Source organism: Aedes albopictus, chromosome 3 (assembly GCF_035046485.1).
Source record: "Aedes albopictus strain Foshan chromosome 3, AalbF5, whole genome shotgun sequence".
NCBI classification, from domain to species: Eukaryota; Metazoa; Arthropoda; class Insecta; order Diptera; family Culicidae; genus Aedes; species Aedes albopictus.
This window is the reverse complement of record NC_085138.1, coordinates 299,358,462-299,372,747: the sequence shown is the minus strand read 5'-3', so window position 1 is coordinate 299,372,747 and position 14,286 is coordinate 299,358,462. Positions and strand designations below refer to the sequence as shown.

General features: G+C 39.5%; 1 protein-coding gene across 2 annotated transcripts in view; it reads right to left on the bottom strand.

The window, feature by feature from the left end:
* Positions 1 to 1,612: 1,612 nt before the first annotated feature.
* Positions 1,613 to 14,286, bottom strand: part of LOC109405271 (barH-like 1 homeobox protein) — a 43,176-nt gene continuing 30,502 nt past the window's right edge. The window contains exons 2-5 of one of the 2 annotated variants that reach the window (XR_003893236.2): positions 8,914 to 9,229; positions 3,762 to 3,857; positions 2,558 to 3,102; positions 1,617 to 2,353 (exon numbers count right to left, since the gene is read on the bottom strand). Coding sequence is in view for 1 of the 2 variants with exons in the window: in XM_019678306.3 (XP_019533851.3) it covers positions 2,880 to 3,102; positions 3,762 to 3,857; positions 8,914 to 9,229 (635 nt within the window). In the remaining variant the exon portion in view is untranslated. Of the gene's footprint in view, positions 3,103 to 3,761; positions 3,858 to 8,913; positions 9,230 to 14,286 lie in introns of both variants that reach the window. The other variant, XM_019678306.3, reaches the window with a different exon arrangement.

Here is a 14,286-nt window from a genome sequence, read left to right as displayed (position 1 = left end):
CGCACTCTGCGTAGGGTCCGCTGATCGTCCTCCACTAGGTCGACCCATCTAGCTCGCTGCGCTCCACGTCTTCTTGTACCGGTCGGATGACTCTCGAGAACCATTTTAGTCGGGTTGCTATCCAACATCCTGATGACGTGAGCCGCCCACCGTAGCCTCCCGATTTTCGCGGTATGGACGATGGTTGGTTCTCTTAGCAGCTGATGCAGCTCGTGGTTCATTCGCCTTCTCCAAGTCCCGTCTTCCATCTGCACTCCGCCGTAGATGGTACGCAACACCTTCCGTTCGAAAACTCCAAGGGCGCGTTGGTCCTCTGCACGTAGGGTCCATGTTTCGTGCCCATAGAGGACGACCGGATCAGCGTTTTGTAGATGGTTAACTTCGTGTTACGGCGAACTTTCTTTGATCGTAGATTTCTGCGGAGTCCAAAGTAAGAACGATTTCCTGCCACAATGCGCCTCTGAATTTCTCTGCTGGTGTCGTTGTGGGCAGTCACCAGTGAGCCCAAGTACACGAATTCTTCAACCGCCTCGATTTCATCACCGTCGATATGAATTCGGGGTAGCGGGCGCGGTGATTCCTCCCTGGAGCCCTTTGCCATCATGTACTTTGTCTTCGACACATTAATGACTAATCCGATTCGCCTGGCTTCTCTCTTTAGTCGGATGTACGTTTCCGCCATCGTCTCAAATTTACGAGCTATAATATCAATATCATCAACGAAACCAAGCAACTGAACGGACTTCGTGAAAATCGTTCCACTCGTGTTTATCCCCGCTCTCCTTATAATACCGTCTAACGCAATGTTGAACAGCAAGCACGAAAGACCATCACCTTGCCGTAACCCTCTGCGAGATTTGAAGGGACTTGAGAGTGTCCCTGATACTCGAACTACGCACATTACTCGATCCATCGTCGCCTTGATCAATCGTATCAGTTTATCCGGGAATTCCGTATTAGTTGATAAATACAACCACTATAACTTTTAGAAGACTTACTGGACATGGTAGATTACAAACCGTAGCTTTTAATGAAATAAGTTACCGTTACACCCGTAGATTTTAGGATCTAAACTCAAGAACAGCTTGGGTGACCTAAGATATCCCGACTACCCTGATATTGTCGATTAAACTTTCAGAAGACTCACTGGACATGATAGATTAAAAATCGTAGCTTTGTATAATGAAAGAAATTACCGTTACATCCGTAGACTTTAGGATCTTAACTCAAGAACAATTTGGATGACCTAGGATATCCCGACTGATTTTATATAGTCCATTAACCTTTCAGAAGACTTAATGGACATGATAAATCGTAGCTTTGCATAATGAAAGAAGTTAGCGTTACATCCGTAGATTTTAGGATTTACTCTCAAGAACAGTTTGGATGACCTAGGATATCCCGACTGATTTGATATTGTCTATTAATCGTTCAGATAATTTACTGGACATGATATATTACAAATCGTAGCTTTACATAATGAAAGAATTTACCGTTACACCCGTAGATTTTAGGATTTACACTCAAGAACTGACTGATCTGATATTGTCTATTAACCTTTCAGAAGACCTACTGGACATGATAAATAACAAATCATAGCTTTGTATAATGAAAGAAGTTACCGTTACATCCGTAGACTTTAGGATCTACCTCAAAAACAGTTTGGATGACCTAGGCTATCCCGACTGATCTGATACTGTCTGTTGAACTTTCAGAAGGCTTACTGGGCATGAAAGAAGTTACCGTTACACCCGTAGACTTTAGGATCTAAACTCAAGAATAGTTTGGATGACCTAGGATATCCAGAAAAAATATTCTTCGTAATATTCTACCGTATCTTGGGGAGTTATGTTGAACACATCTTCCAGGTTGTCGGTTTGTACCATTTTGACGCCCAAAAATCGTTCGTCTGTTTTACAAGAAGCAACTACACAATAGCTTTTTCTGATTCCAGTTTCCCGTGATAACAATAAGTACTCAAGATTTAGTTTTTCATTTCTTTTCATTATATTGCGAACAAATAGGATGCTCCCACTTACCTGAACCCTTCTAATCGCCGAAGTCAGAACAGCATCAACGATGCATCAAATGCTTCATCCAGTCAGGCCCTTTGAAAAGACACACTACTTCTCCATTATGTGCAAATTAAGGGTGCATTTGCGGATCGAATAATTCTTCCGAGCACGTGACCCTCTTGAGCTCATGCTGGAAAAATCATGATTATGTGAATATGACGCTGAAGCTGGGGGAGCATGCGGCGTGAAAAAGCAGATTTTCAACCACGACGGATGGAAAATATTTTATGCATAAATTTGGTAGGTTCGTTTTTTTTCCTGCTACATCTTAGATTCGTCTGAAATAAGATTGAGTTGGGATTGTTATTCATACTTTAGCGAAGAAGAGAACAGTAGCTTTGCTCAAACAATTGGCGTCTAAATTGTGTATCAATTTGTCGCACAAAAGAGCGAGCGGATGTCAACGTAATATCAATTAGGCACTTCAAAGTGGAAAGTGTTTTGTGGGTGATTTTCGGGCTAATGTTTATCATTATACTTACCCTCGTGGCGGTCGGTTTTCGATCTCTCTCGGTGGGAGTGTAATTGAGCTATTCAGCTTTCCGGCGGGCATTCTCTGATTGATAAAGCAGCAGGGAGGAAGCTTGTTTGCAGAGTTTTGTATTCGTAATCATTACAGGTTTATCATTATTATTAGCCGTCGTAACAAACACCAAGCTATTTACAATTCATCTTCCTATACATCATAAATTACACCAAAATACATGACAAGTTCCTCTAATCTGCGGTGTGTCAAAAATCAGTCATAACATTTCATTCATCTGGAGCAATAGGGGCGGGGGATGGCTGGCATAGCGCATCAAATTATAGGGGACAACCATGTGCGTAGGACACGTTCCGGAAGATTGCCGCTGCGGCGGCCGACGTGAGAAAATTGCACGGATTTTGACTGAACGATGACAGAGAGGTGGGACAGCATTGAATGGAATTTGCCGTCGGTTCTTGATTGTTGATCAATTCTTTCTCCAACGTGGCTTGATGTCGTAACTGTTCCAACCGGAGCTGGTTTTGGCGCTTCCATTTGGTCCTACATGGTTGAAATGTATGATAAAGTTCAATTTAGTTGATTTGTTCTATAGTGTATACACTACCCGTCATAAAAGGTTATAAGTATAAATTCACAAAAAGTATTGCAACAATATTGCATCACATTGTCTCACCACCATTATTTCCAAAACGTGAGGACTTACAAAAATACTGTATTCAGCAAAGTTATTCAGGAGTTCAAAAGCAACAAATTTCCTGAATCGAATCGATATCGAGGTGAGGCAGAGTGATGTAATATTGTAGCAATACTTTTTGTGAGTCTATACTTATGTCGGGTAGTGTAAGAGACTAACCAGCTTAAAGCTGAACAATTAACTGATGCATTAATAATAATAATACGTAATAATTTATCACGAATAAATCATATTCGAATTATATGAAATCTTTGAAATAGGTGCTGAATTTTGCAGTAGCTCAAATGTATGTTGTTCTTTGAAGAGACTAAATAAAGTAAATACCTACAAATATATAAAGAGGAGAGTAACGAGTGCCATACTGGGTATATACTAACAACTAAAATTTCAAACGAAACTGTCGAAGTAATTTTGAAAAAAAAAAAATCCGAAACTTCATTGATTGGTTTCCAAATCTTCGGGATGGATTTTAAATTTATCAACCGATTAAATAGCATGCACATACCGTCTGTTTTGATACCACGTTTTGACTTGTGTCTCTGACAAGTTCAACGCATCAGCCACATCACTTCTGTCGGCCACCGATAAATATTTTTGACATCTAAAAAAATAGTTGAGAATAACAAGAGTTAATCAGCTTTGTTCGAATATTTATAAAGATTTGGGGAGGTGTTATTATTGTTCGCTGTTCTATTTATTCTAATCGATGAATCAGATGTGTAGGCGTAGGGTCATCGTTTATATGGAAAATTGAAAAATTCAATGGTATCCCATCAGATCAAAGCTTTTTTGATCCCATTTCAGGACCCAAATAAGTGTGCAAAATTTGGGCACGACCGGTTAAGTCTACGTTTTGCGCATCGCGTTTGAAGTTTGTATGGGGTTTTACATGGGAAAACACACTTTTTTGCATTTCTCTCATAACAAGCTCGAATTTTTCTAAAACCGTGTAACCGATAAAGTGAAAACATAGGCTAGGGTGTCCTGAAAAATTTTGTCGAAGACCGCGAAGTGATCTGATGCTTATAAAAAAAATTATAGCGTTGGCATTCTTTGGCGAAACAGCATGATTTTGTTGCTATTGTTATTCCTTTACATGTTAAAACATAAATACATGCATGCGGTTCGTTAGTTATAACTATTTTCACAAGTATCGGATCGCTTTGCGGTCTTCGACAAAGTTTTTCAGAACATCCTAGGCTATATTTTTCCAGTTTCGGTTAAAAAGTTTCAGACAAACTTTTTCAACTTATGGCAAAAATGCAAAAAAGTATGTTTTCTCATACAAAATCCCATACAAATTTCAATTGCAATGCGCAAAGTGTAGACGCAACCGATCGTGCACAAATTTTGCACAGATACTCAGGACCCAAAACAGAGCCAAAAAAGCTTTGATCTGTGAAAACGGTTCCGATGACCCACACTAATGTGTACTAGGATGGATCAAAAATAAACTCTCGGTCCAGTGCACTTATCAGGTGTCGCTTTGGTTAACTGTGGAAAATGTCAGCTCGATTAGAGAAACTATACATCTTCGCCTGTCGCAACTTTGTTGAAAATGTTCAGAATGCTCTGTCTCGAAAATGGGTTGATTTTTAAAATTTTGGTTCTTCTATGGAATCTTCACATATAGCCATACGCTCTGTTCCATAACTATAGATCCAACCAAAATTTATTTGCTATTTATTAAAAGTGCAACTTATCGTTTTATGCGTTACACCATAATAATTGTCCAGGCGCCTTACAAGTTTTATTTATGCACATGATGTACACACAGAAAACTGTACAATACTAAAAGTCGCTTGTTCACATGAGTTGAGCTATCATAGCTTGGTTTTGTGAAAAATCATATTTAATTACCAAGAATAAATTTTTGTTTGGATCTATTGTTATGCAACAAGGAAGTTTATGTTATTATTCTGGTTCAGAGAACAATTGTAATACAGAAAATATTACTTTAAAGATCTCTACTACAGATATCGAATGAAACTATATATCGATCGATTTTTTTTTTTACATTTCCGAATATCACAAAATATTGTTTGGGTAAATGCTCCTCTAGTGGAGGTAGTATCAATAGTGGTGGCAGTGGCTATTTAGTACTATTTCGGCCAAAAACTTGCAAATGACATTTTAATAGATGCACCATTTTTTCAGTATTGTGTTCATGATTTGCCGAAAAACGTATTTTAAACATTTGTTTTCCTTATTTTTTTGCCCCTTTGCACCTATAGTGGTGGTAGTGTTCCTATAGCGGTGGGTCCCATCAGAATTCAATGGGATGTGCCACTATAGGAACCAAAGTTAAATTTTACCACCATAATAGGAACCGTGTACCTATAGTTGATGCAAGTGATTTATCAGCAAAAACTTAAATAAAAGATAGTTTTTACATTTTTCCTAGCAAATTTGAATGAAAAGCTACCGATCAACGTCTTTAGCACCACTTATGGTACGTTTACCCTAGTCAAGTTTAGAACAGCTATATGAATTATTTTAGTACACTAAATCGAAGTCAAATGGTTCTGCGGGTCGAAATTGATCAGACATGTTTCCATAACATAAAGCATACTTTAACCCTTTGGGGACGGATGGGTCATATGCCCAACCGAGAAAATCGACCATCACAAACATGTTTTAGACCTGCGAAGTTGCATCTAGATGGGTGGCCGTCTTCAAAGGGTTAAACAGTTTTGTGATAAATAAAGTTTAGTATATTATTCGGTGTCATGTCATTACGAAAATTTCCTGGAGCGACCGGGAATTAGACCCGTCACCCTCAACATGATCATTCTGAATACGTAAAACTTGTTGATATTTTAAAACGATGGTTTCTCTTTTCTTAGCATAGATCTCTCTTTATATTTCCATTGCTTTTGTAACATATGGTATCTACAGATAATTCAGTCTATTTCTCCCTGTCTCCATTAAAAGAGTATCCAATAATTATTATTGTTGAATCTACTGATATATTAACCTTGAATTTTTCCTTCTTTCACACATAGGCTGTTCCAAGGGGCCTGCAACTCTAAACTTTCAATAGTAGTCGATAATACTGAAAAATACATACCGTAATCCGGGGTCAAATTGATCACTTTAAAACAACTTTTGCGGGTTACATCAGTGCCAATTCAAATATTGCCAAAAGAATTTCTGTAAAACCAGTACCCAGTGAATCTCCATAAGATTATGTAACAGAATTTTGTTCAACAAATTTAAACTTTAAGTTAAATAACTCCAAATATCAAAAAAATTGGAAAAGTTACTTTGGTGCGAAATTGATCAGTATAAAATTAAGCATCGGTTGGAATGGAAAATTACTTTCTCCACTTAATTTTGCTCTTCTAAAACTGAATAACGCGTTTAAAATTAAAATCTTACTACTAGTGAATTCAATACTTTAAATGCAAAATTAAATATTGAAATTTCCCCTTAAACGCCTTGAGGTAGGCAATTTCATTTGAAATAAGTGATTTCTGTCACAATAAATGACTATTTCATCATAAAATGAACTTTATTTTAACTATTTCATGTTCTGATTAGCTACATAATTTCCCAACCAAGGCTCCACAAAAATGTTAAATGTTAAGGCTCAACGCTAGACATCTACGAATCAGATGACGTAAAAAGTTTAAGACCATAACGACGCTTATGAGTTCCTAGTATGGAATTACAATGTAGTACCCGAATGATCAATTGCACCCCGCTGATCATTTTGACCCCGGTTTACGGTACTACAAAATACTACAGAAATGTTTTCATCATAGAAATCCGATTGCTTTGATTCGCAGAGAAAATATACGAAACATCAAAATAAAATCTACTTTGGCGACTACTTTTACCCGCAATCAAAGAGCGAGACTGTCGCCTAAGGAAACTTACCTGTTTAAAAATTTTCCATCACAGGGCTCTTAGATAATTTTTGAAAAATGGTCGCCACATGGCCGGGCGATGTGATGACTGCTGCGACTGCACGTGCTATTTGCACCGCGATTGAATTTTGACCTCGACCATCACATAAGGCCTTGGAAAGTAGTCGCCATAATCGTGTTTTTCATGCAACGCACAATATAATGGTAAAGAGTCACCGTCCTGAACAAAATATTCGGAAATTGGTGATGCAATCGGCATTGTGGTGTGAATGTTGGTACTTGTGTGAGAAATAGACTGCATAGACACTGCTCTATATTTACTCCGTAAATTGTAAATAGTGCAATTAACATAAATTTATGCTGAAATAAGCGTGTTTAATGTGTCCCGGATGCATTAAATTCTTACTGTGAACTAGCAACGCAAAGGGATTGAGTAAAACGCTTCTATTGACAAGGAGATGGACCTTTATTTTACTCATTTAAAATGCTTTACATTTTTGTTCGCCATCATCGCATTTCACGCTGAAAACTCCGATGTTTTGGAACACACTGTTCCTGAAACTCGATTGTTAAAGTGTGCAGCTGATTTCTGCACTATGGGGATTAGCGTGGTTCAAAAATCGTTTTTGCTTCTCACCGCTTATTCGATTCGTAACCAGATTCTAAGCCTTCTTTCAAAAAATGAGCTGATTTGGTTGAAAATTGAGAGTGCACAAGCCCTTCAAAGTTTGTATGGGAATTACTATGGGAAAAGGACGTTTTTCATTCAATTGACCGTAGCACTTCCCCAAGTGCCCTAGAGTGTTAGTTGACCCTTGGCACTGCTAGGCTACTCTATCAGTTATAATTTTGCCGAAAACCACATTCAAATCGTACGCTTAATTAATTAGTTAACGATTTTTATCCAGAATGAAAATCTTTGATCATGATGATTATACTATTCGATGCCTTGAAAAATAGTAGGTGAAACATGTGGGCTATCTTTGGCGCCATGTGCAGCAATGTTGCCTGCTGGGCAGCTGAACGTTTCTGCAGTTGGATAAAAATCGATATAACTAATTAATGAGGCGTCCGATTTGAATGCGATCTTCGGCAAAGTTATAGCTGATAGAGTAGCCTAGGAGTGCCAACTTACACTCTAGGGCACTTGGGGAAGTGCTACGGTCAATTGAATGAAAAACGTCCTTTTCCCAAAGTAATTCCCATACAAACTTTGAAGGGCTTGTGCACTCTCCATTTTCAACCAATTCAGCTTAAATTTTGGGAAAAGGCTCAAAATCTGGTTACGGATCAAATAAGCGATGTGGAGCAGAAACGATGTTTTGAACCACGCTAATGGGGACGTCCATAACTTACGTCACGCAAAAATCGACCATTTTCAACCCCCCTCCCCCCTATGTCACACTTTTTGTATGGGAAATCTAAAATTTTTGTATGGGTCGTCACGCTTTGTTTAAGCACCCCCCCCCCTTCTCCCTCATAGTGTGACGTAATTTATGGACGTTCCCTATTCTGATAGCAAACCAGTTGAAGTTATTTTAATAAAAAATGCACAGCAATACATTTTGAAATTTGCATTTTGATGACGTTTGAGCATTTTTAATAATGTTATATTTTGCCTAATTTGCTTAGGCAAGGCAAGTAAACTTCTCTTCGAGATGAAATATTGAGAATCAGCATAACTTTAGGTTAATGCTTAGATGGGGCGGAGGCGTTATGCCTCTCATTCTCCTAGATTGGTTTGTATCTTGAGCTTCCTGCAATAATTGATTAGTTATTACTCACCGAAACTTCCTTTCCAAGTACGCCAACTGAGCATGGGTGAATGCCGTTCGTCGCCGCCGTGGTTTTCTGCCAGCCTTGATGATCAGACCATTCGGTGCATCGACACTAATCGATCCAGATATCATGCCCTGGTGATGGTGGTTCCCTGCCAGTATTGAACCAGTGTTTCCACCACAAGAACTCAATTGCGTGTGCTGATGCTGAGAATGGTGCGTGTAAACCGCCGATTCCGGAGAGGAACGGTCCTCGATGTCGATGTCGATGTCACTGTTGTCGTCCTCGTCGGTTTCCGATGTGAGGCCTCCCTGCTGTGAATCTATATTGCGAGGGGTTGAACAACATAATAGCAAGAAATAAGCATGAATTTATTTGAAATCACATACCAACGGCAGCAGAAGGTGAAATGGGTCGCCTAAAGCGTTAATTAGTGTGTATGGTTTTCGCTGTTAGTGGGAAAACTGCTGGAAGTGGGACAGTACGTGTTCCTACATTTAAATTCAAATTTGCACATTGAAATTCGCTCTTTGGTCCTTTTAGCCACTAATGAAGGACGTACTAGCTGTGTTGTAGATTTAAACGATGAGTTTTACTTTTGATGTAAATGCATTCAATTCAGCACGTTTTTCTACTTGAGTGGGAAAAAAGATATAACGAATTTTCTTGGTAGGACATCTGAATGCTTATTCATTCACTTTAATTGTATGTAATGGTTATCTAGGAGTATGTGCACAGGACTAAAGACTTCTGGCCCCTGACCTCCAAGAGATTGAGGATGAGTTTGGCCGGTTGAAAAATAACAAAGCCGCTGGAGCAGATCAACTACCAAGCGAGCTTCTAAAATACGGTGGAGAAACACTGGTGAGAGCACTACACTGGGTCATTACCAAGATTAGGGAGGATGAAGTATTAACGGAGGAATGGATGGATGATATCGTGTGTCCCATCTATAAAAAGAGCGACAACTTAGATTGCGGGAACTATCGCGCTATCACACTACTGAGCGCTGCCTACAAGATACTCTCTCAAATTTTATGCCGCCGTCTATCATTGATTGCAAGAGAGTTCGTGGGGCGATATCAGGCTGGATTCATGGGTGAACGCGCTACAACGAACCAGATGTTCGCCATTCGTCAGGTGTTGCAGAAATGCCGTGAATACAATGTGCCCACACATCACTTGTTCATAGATTTCAAATAGGCGTATGATACAATCGATCGAGAACAGCTATGGCAGATTATGCACGAGTGCGGATTCCCGGATAAACTGATACGATCAATCAAGGCGACGCGACGATGGATCGAGTGATGTGCGTAGTTCGAGTATCAGGGACATTCTCGAGTCCCTTTGAATCTCGCAGGGCAAGGTGATAGTCCTTCGTGCTTGCTGTTCAACATTGCTTTAGAGGGTGTAATAAGGAGAGCGGGGATAAACACGAGTGGAACGATTTTCACGAAGTTCGTTCAGCTGATAATATTGATATTATAGCTCGAACGTTTGAGACGATGGCGGAAACTTACATCCGACTAAAGAGTGAAGCCAGGCGAATCAGATAAGTCATAATCACCGCGCCCGCCACCCCGAATTTCTATCGACGGTGATGAAATCGAGGCGGTTGAAGAATTCGTGTACTTGGGCTCACTGGTGACCGCCAACAACGACACCAGCAGAGAAATTCAGAGACGCATTGTGGCAAGAAATCGTGCTTACTTTGGACTCCGCCGAACTCTACGATCGAATAAAGTTCGCTGTAACACGAAGTTAACTACAAACTTACAAAACGCTGATTAGACCGGTAGTCCTCTATGGGCACGAAACATGGACCCTACGTGCAGAGGACCAACGCGCCCTTGGAGTTTTAGAACGGAAGGTGTTGCTTACCATCTACGGCAGAGTGCAGATGGAAAACGTGACCTGAAGAAGGCGAATGAACCACGAACTGCATCGGGAGGCTACGGTGGGCGGGTCACGTCATCAGGATGTCGGATAGCAACCTGACTAAAATGGTTCTCGGGAGCCATCCGACCGGTACAAGAAGACGTGGTGCGCAGCGAGCTAGATGAATCGATCAGGTGGAGGACGGTCTGCGGACCCTTCGCAGAGTGCGGAACTGGAGACACAAAGCCATGGACCGAGTAGAATGGAGACAGCTACTATAGTATATATACAAATATACGGGACTTCACATCTGACTTTTTAAAAAGAAATCTTTTTCTTCACTTATGGACACTAAGTCCCGAATTTTATTAATCATTCACTTTTCACTTGCTACATAAGTCTTTCCTACGGCTGAAGGCCACACTTTTCTATCAGACTTCACTTAGAACTTGCTACATAAGTTTTCCCTACGGCTGAAGGCCACACTTTTCTATCAGACTTCACTTAGAACTTCTAACTGCTCGCACTCAAGGTTCCCTCCTAACTGGCTGGCCTCGACCACCTGGGCTGAGGGCGCACCTGCGTCCTCCGGTGGGGCTCGATGAGAATCTTGCTGGCATCAGCGAAAGGCCATCGGATGATGTTGGCCTGGATTGCGTCGATCGAAGTATTGGTGACCGTTGCCGTCCCAGGGGCATTGACACGCGTCGCTCGGGGCTTCGATGTTGCCAACGGTCGGTCCTCATGGTGGATTGCTGACTGCGTTGTCAGCAACTGTATGCTCGTCGTCCAAAGTTCGTTGTCGCCAAGGGTTGGTGTTCATGGCGGTTTGCCAAGTGCCTGGTCAGCATCTAGTCCACGATGGTAGAGACCGTATATCGTGGGTAGAGCTTAGGGATGTCCATAACTATATATATATATATATATATATATATATATATATATATATATATATATATATATATATATATATATATATATATATATATATATATATATATATATATATATATATATATATATATATATATATATAAATAATTAGAATGCTGTCTAGCATTCGATAAAAAAAATAATTTTATTCAATTAAACACTAAGTTACAACTCACGATTAAGACTAACTTATTCTAGACACTGAAAGTGGCTTTTATAAACTCATTATGTCAACTCAGCAAACCTATCCGCCTGGTGACTGTTCTTATGTGGGTCCGTCGTCGATCGGGTGATCGGTCGAATCGATTAATGCGTGTCATCAGTTTATGCGTTTGCCAAAGTGCAATTCCTCATAGCGCCTGCTCGTTCGTCCAATGTGGCATGGCGCCTTACTTTGTTGTTGCTATGTCGATGTTGCCACCCTGGTGTTTCTATCTGTGTTGGTGTTGGGGTTCTGGGGCAGGCTTCCTCCTAACGTCTCCCCCCTTAAGTGTCGGGCGTCCTCGTTCGACTTCTCCTGGACTTCTAACCTCGTAAGCCTTGGGAGAGGGATGAACTTTGAAGGTGTTGGCTTTCCCTCTGATGATATCGTCTCCAGACTGGTTACCTTGTCCGCAATGATTTCTGCCTTGGTGTTTGTTGGTTTACCAAAGCACTGCTTCCTGAATCTGTGAAGATAGACTATGATCAAAAGAAAAATGGTTATGGAGGCAATAGTGGCTCCTCCGATCATTTGTGAATTGGACAGCTGCAATCGGATCCTTGCGATCTCCTCCAAGTTCTCCAAGTGTGCCTGATGGACTTCTTCTACATCGGCGATCTGCTTGTTTGCTTCAATACGTTTCCCAAAAATGGGTGTGGAAAACTCGGCATTCGATAAGGTTTGGAAGTTTTGCAAGAACGTTTGATTGTGTATTTTTACCGTGCAATTTTCCGTTTCAATTATTGTGGTAGCCGCTATAATACGGTCATATCCACAAGAGTCGTAAACGTGTACCCTAACTCGGGTATCAAGAAGGATGGTACCTGGGATGATCTCTTTTAGAATGAATTGGTTTGTATCCTTGGACATGTTGCACTTTGCCGCCTGGTTGGTTAATATGTTGTAGACACACTCATCGGCTAATTTGTGAGTGTTGTCGCATAACACGCATCTCTCGCTCTGCTTGTACATGGACTTTCTGAATTTGGCCACATACTGGGTCTCCAAATTGATTCTGCTCCCGTTGATGTTTGTTGCCTCTAGTTGAATGAGCTGATATTCTTGACTTTCTACAACTGGTAGTTTTATTATAAAAACAATACGCTCGTCTTTCAGTGTTGTAATACATTTAACAGATTCCAAGATTTCGTCATCAAAATAAAGTTTGATCCCTTGCTTTTTGTAAAATCCAATGATATAATCTTTGTCTAAGCGGGATAAAATGTTTTTGTTAAGGATGTTTGATTTTGAAAAAATAATTTGTTCTTCTATGTCTTCAAGAATTTTAATGATTATATCCAAATTTAGAATCAAGTTAATTTCTTCTACATCTTTCCTGAACGTTTCCCTGTCCGTACTCATTCGTTTGGCAATCTTGGCTATTGTAATTGATACTTTATTAACCGTTTTTTGTAAAGAGTTATTGATTTTAATCTGTCTATCCTGGTTGCTTATAATGCGGTTCTCGGTTGATTCGATTTTTTTCCAAATTATGTTGTACAAGTTCAAGGTCTTCGTTATCTGGATTTCCTGCTACAAACTTTATTACGGTTCCTAGCGCGTTAACTAATCCTCTCTTATGACGTTTTGGATATAGGCTGTTCAGCTTGTTTTTTGCAATATTAAGTTTATATAGAATTGTATCTGCTAGGTGGTCTGTAAGATTTAATAGATTACTGACATTTTCAATATATAACAAGTTTGATTGTACATCATTGAGATCTACTTTATGAATGATTCTATGGTATCCTGTTCTGATTCTCACTTTATGTAGGTTGATGGTTATTAATCCATTATGGTTGCTAATGTCTTGGTAAACTGTTGCAGTGGCGATTGATATGAATCTGAAATTAAAGATTTATCGATTTTATTATTTTATTACTTTTTTATTCGGTTTTTATGGATTTTAATATCGTTTGTATCGCGAAATGTTAAATCGTTATCATTTTGGATTGTTATGAGTTTGAATGGGTCTTTATCTTTGGTTAACCTTTGGGATATTTTAACGTATTTCTTTTCTCCGGCTTCAAGGGGTTTAGGTTTTTCTTTATTTTCGTGCTTTTCTTCGTATTTAGTTTTCCTCTTAAGAAGTTCTACTTTTACCGCCGAATGCAGATTTTTGAATTTTTCCGTAATTTCTTCCATATTTATGACTTTTGATTCGTTAAAAATTAAACTACGAGGTTGTCGTTTCGTCGATTGATGAAATGTATTATTATAAATGTCAACCGCGATGTTGATCATTTCTGTTGTGTTCAAATTTTCGAACTTCGATTTGTTCGTTCTGTAAATTTCGATTAGTGTAGAGTGGAAACGCTCTACTATTCCGTTGGAGTTAGAATTACTAGCGAAATGCATTTCGA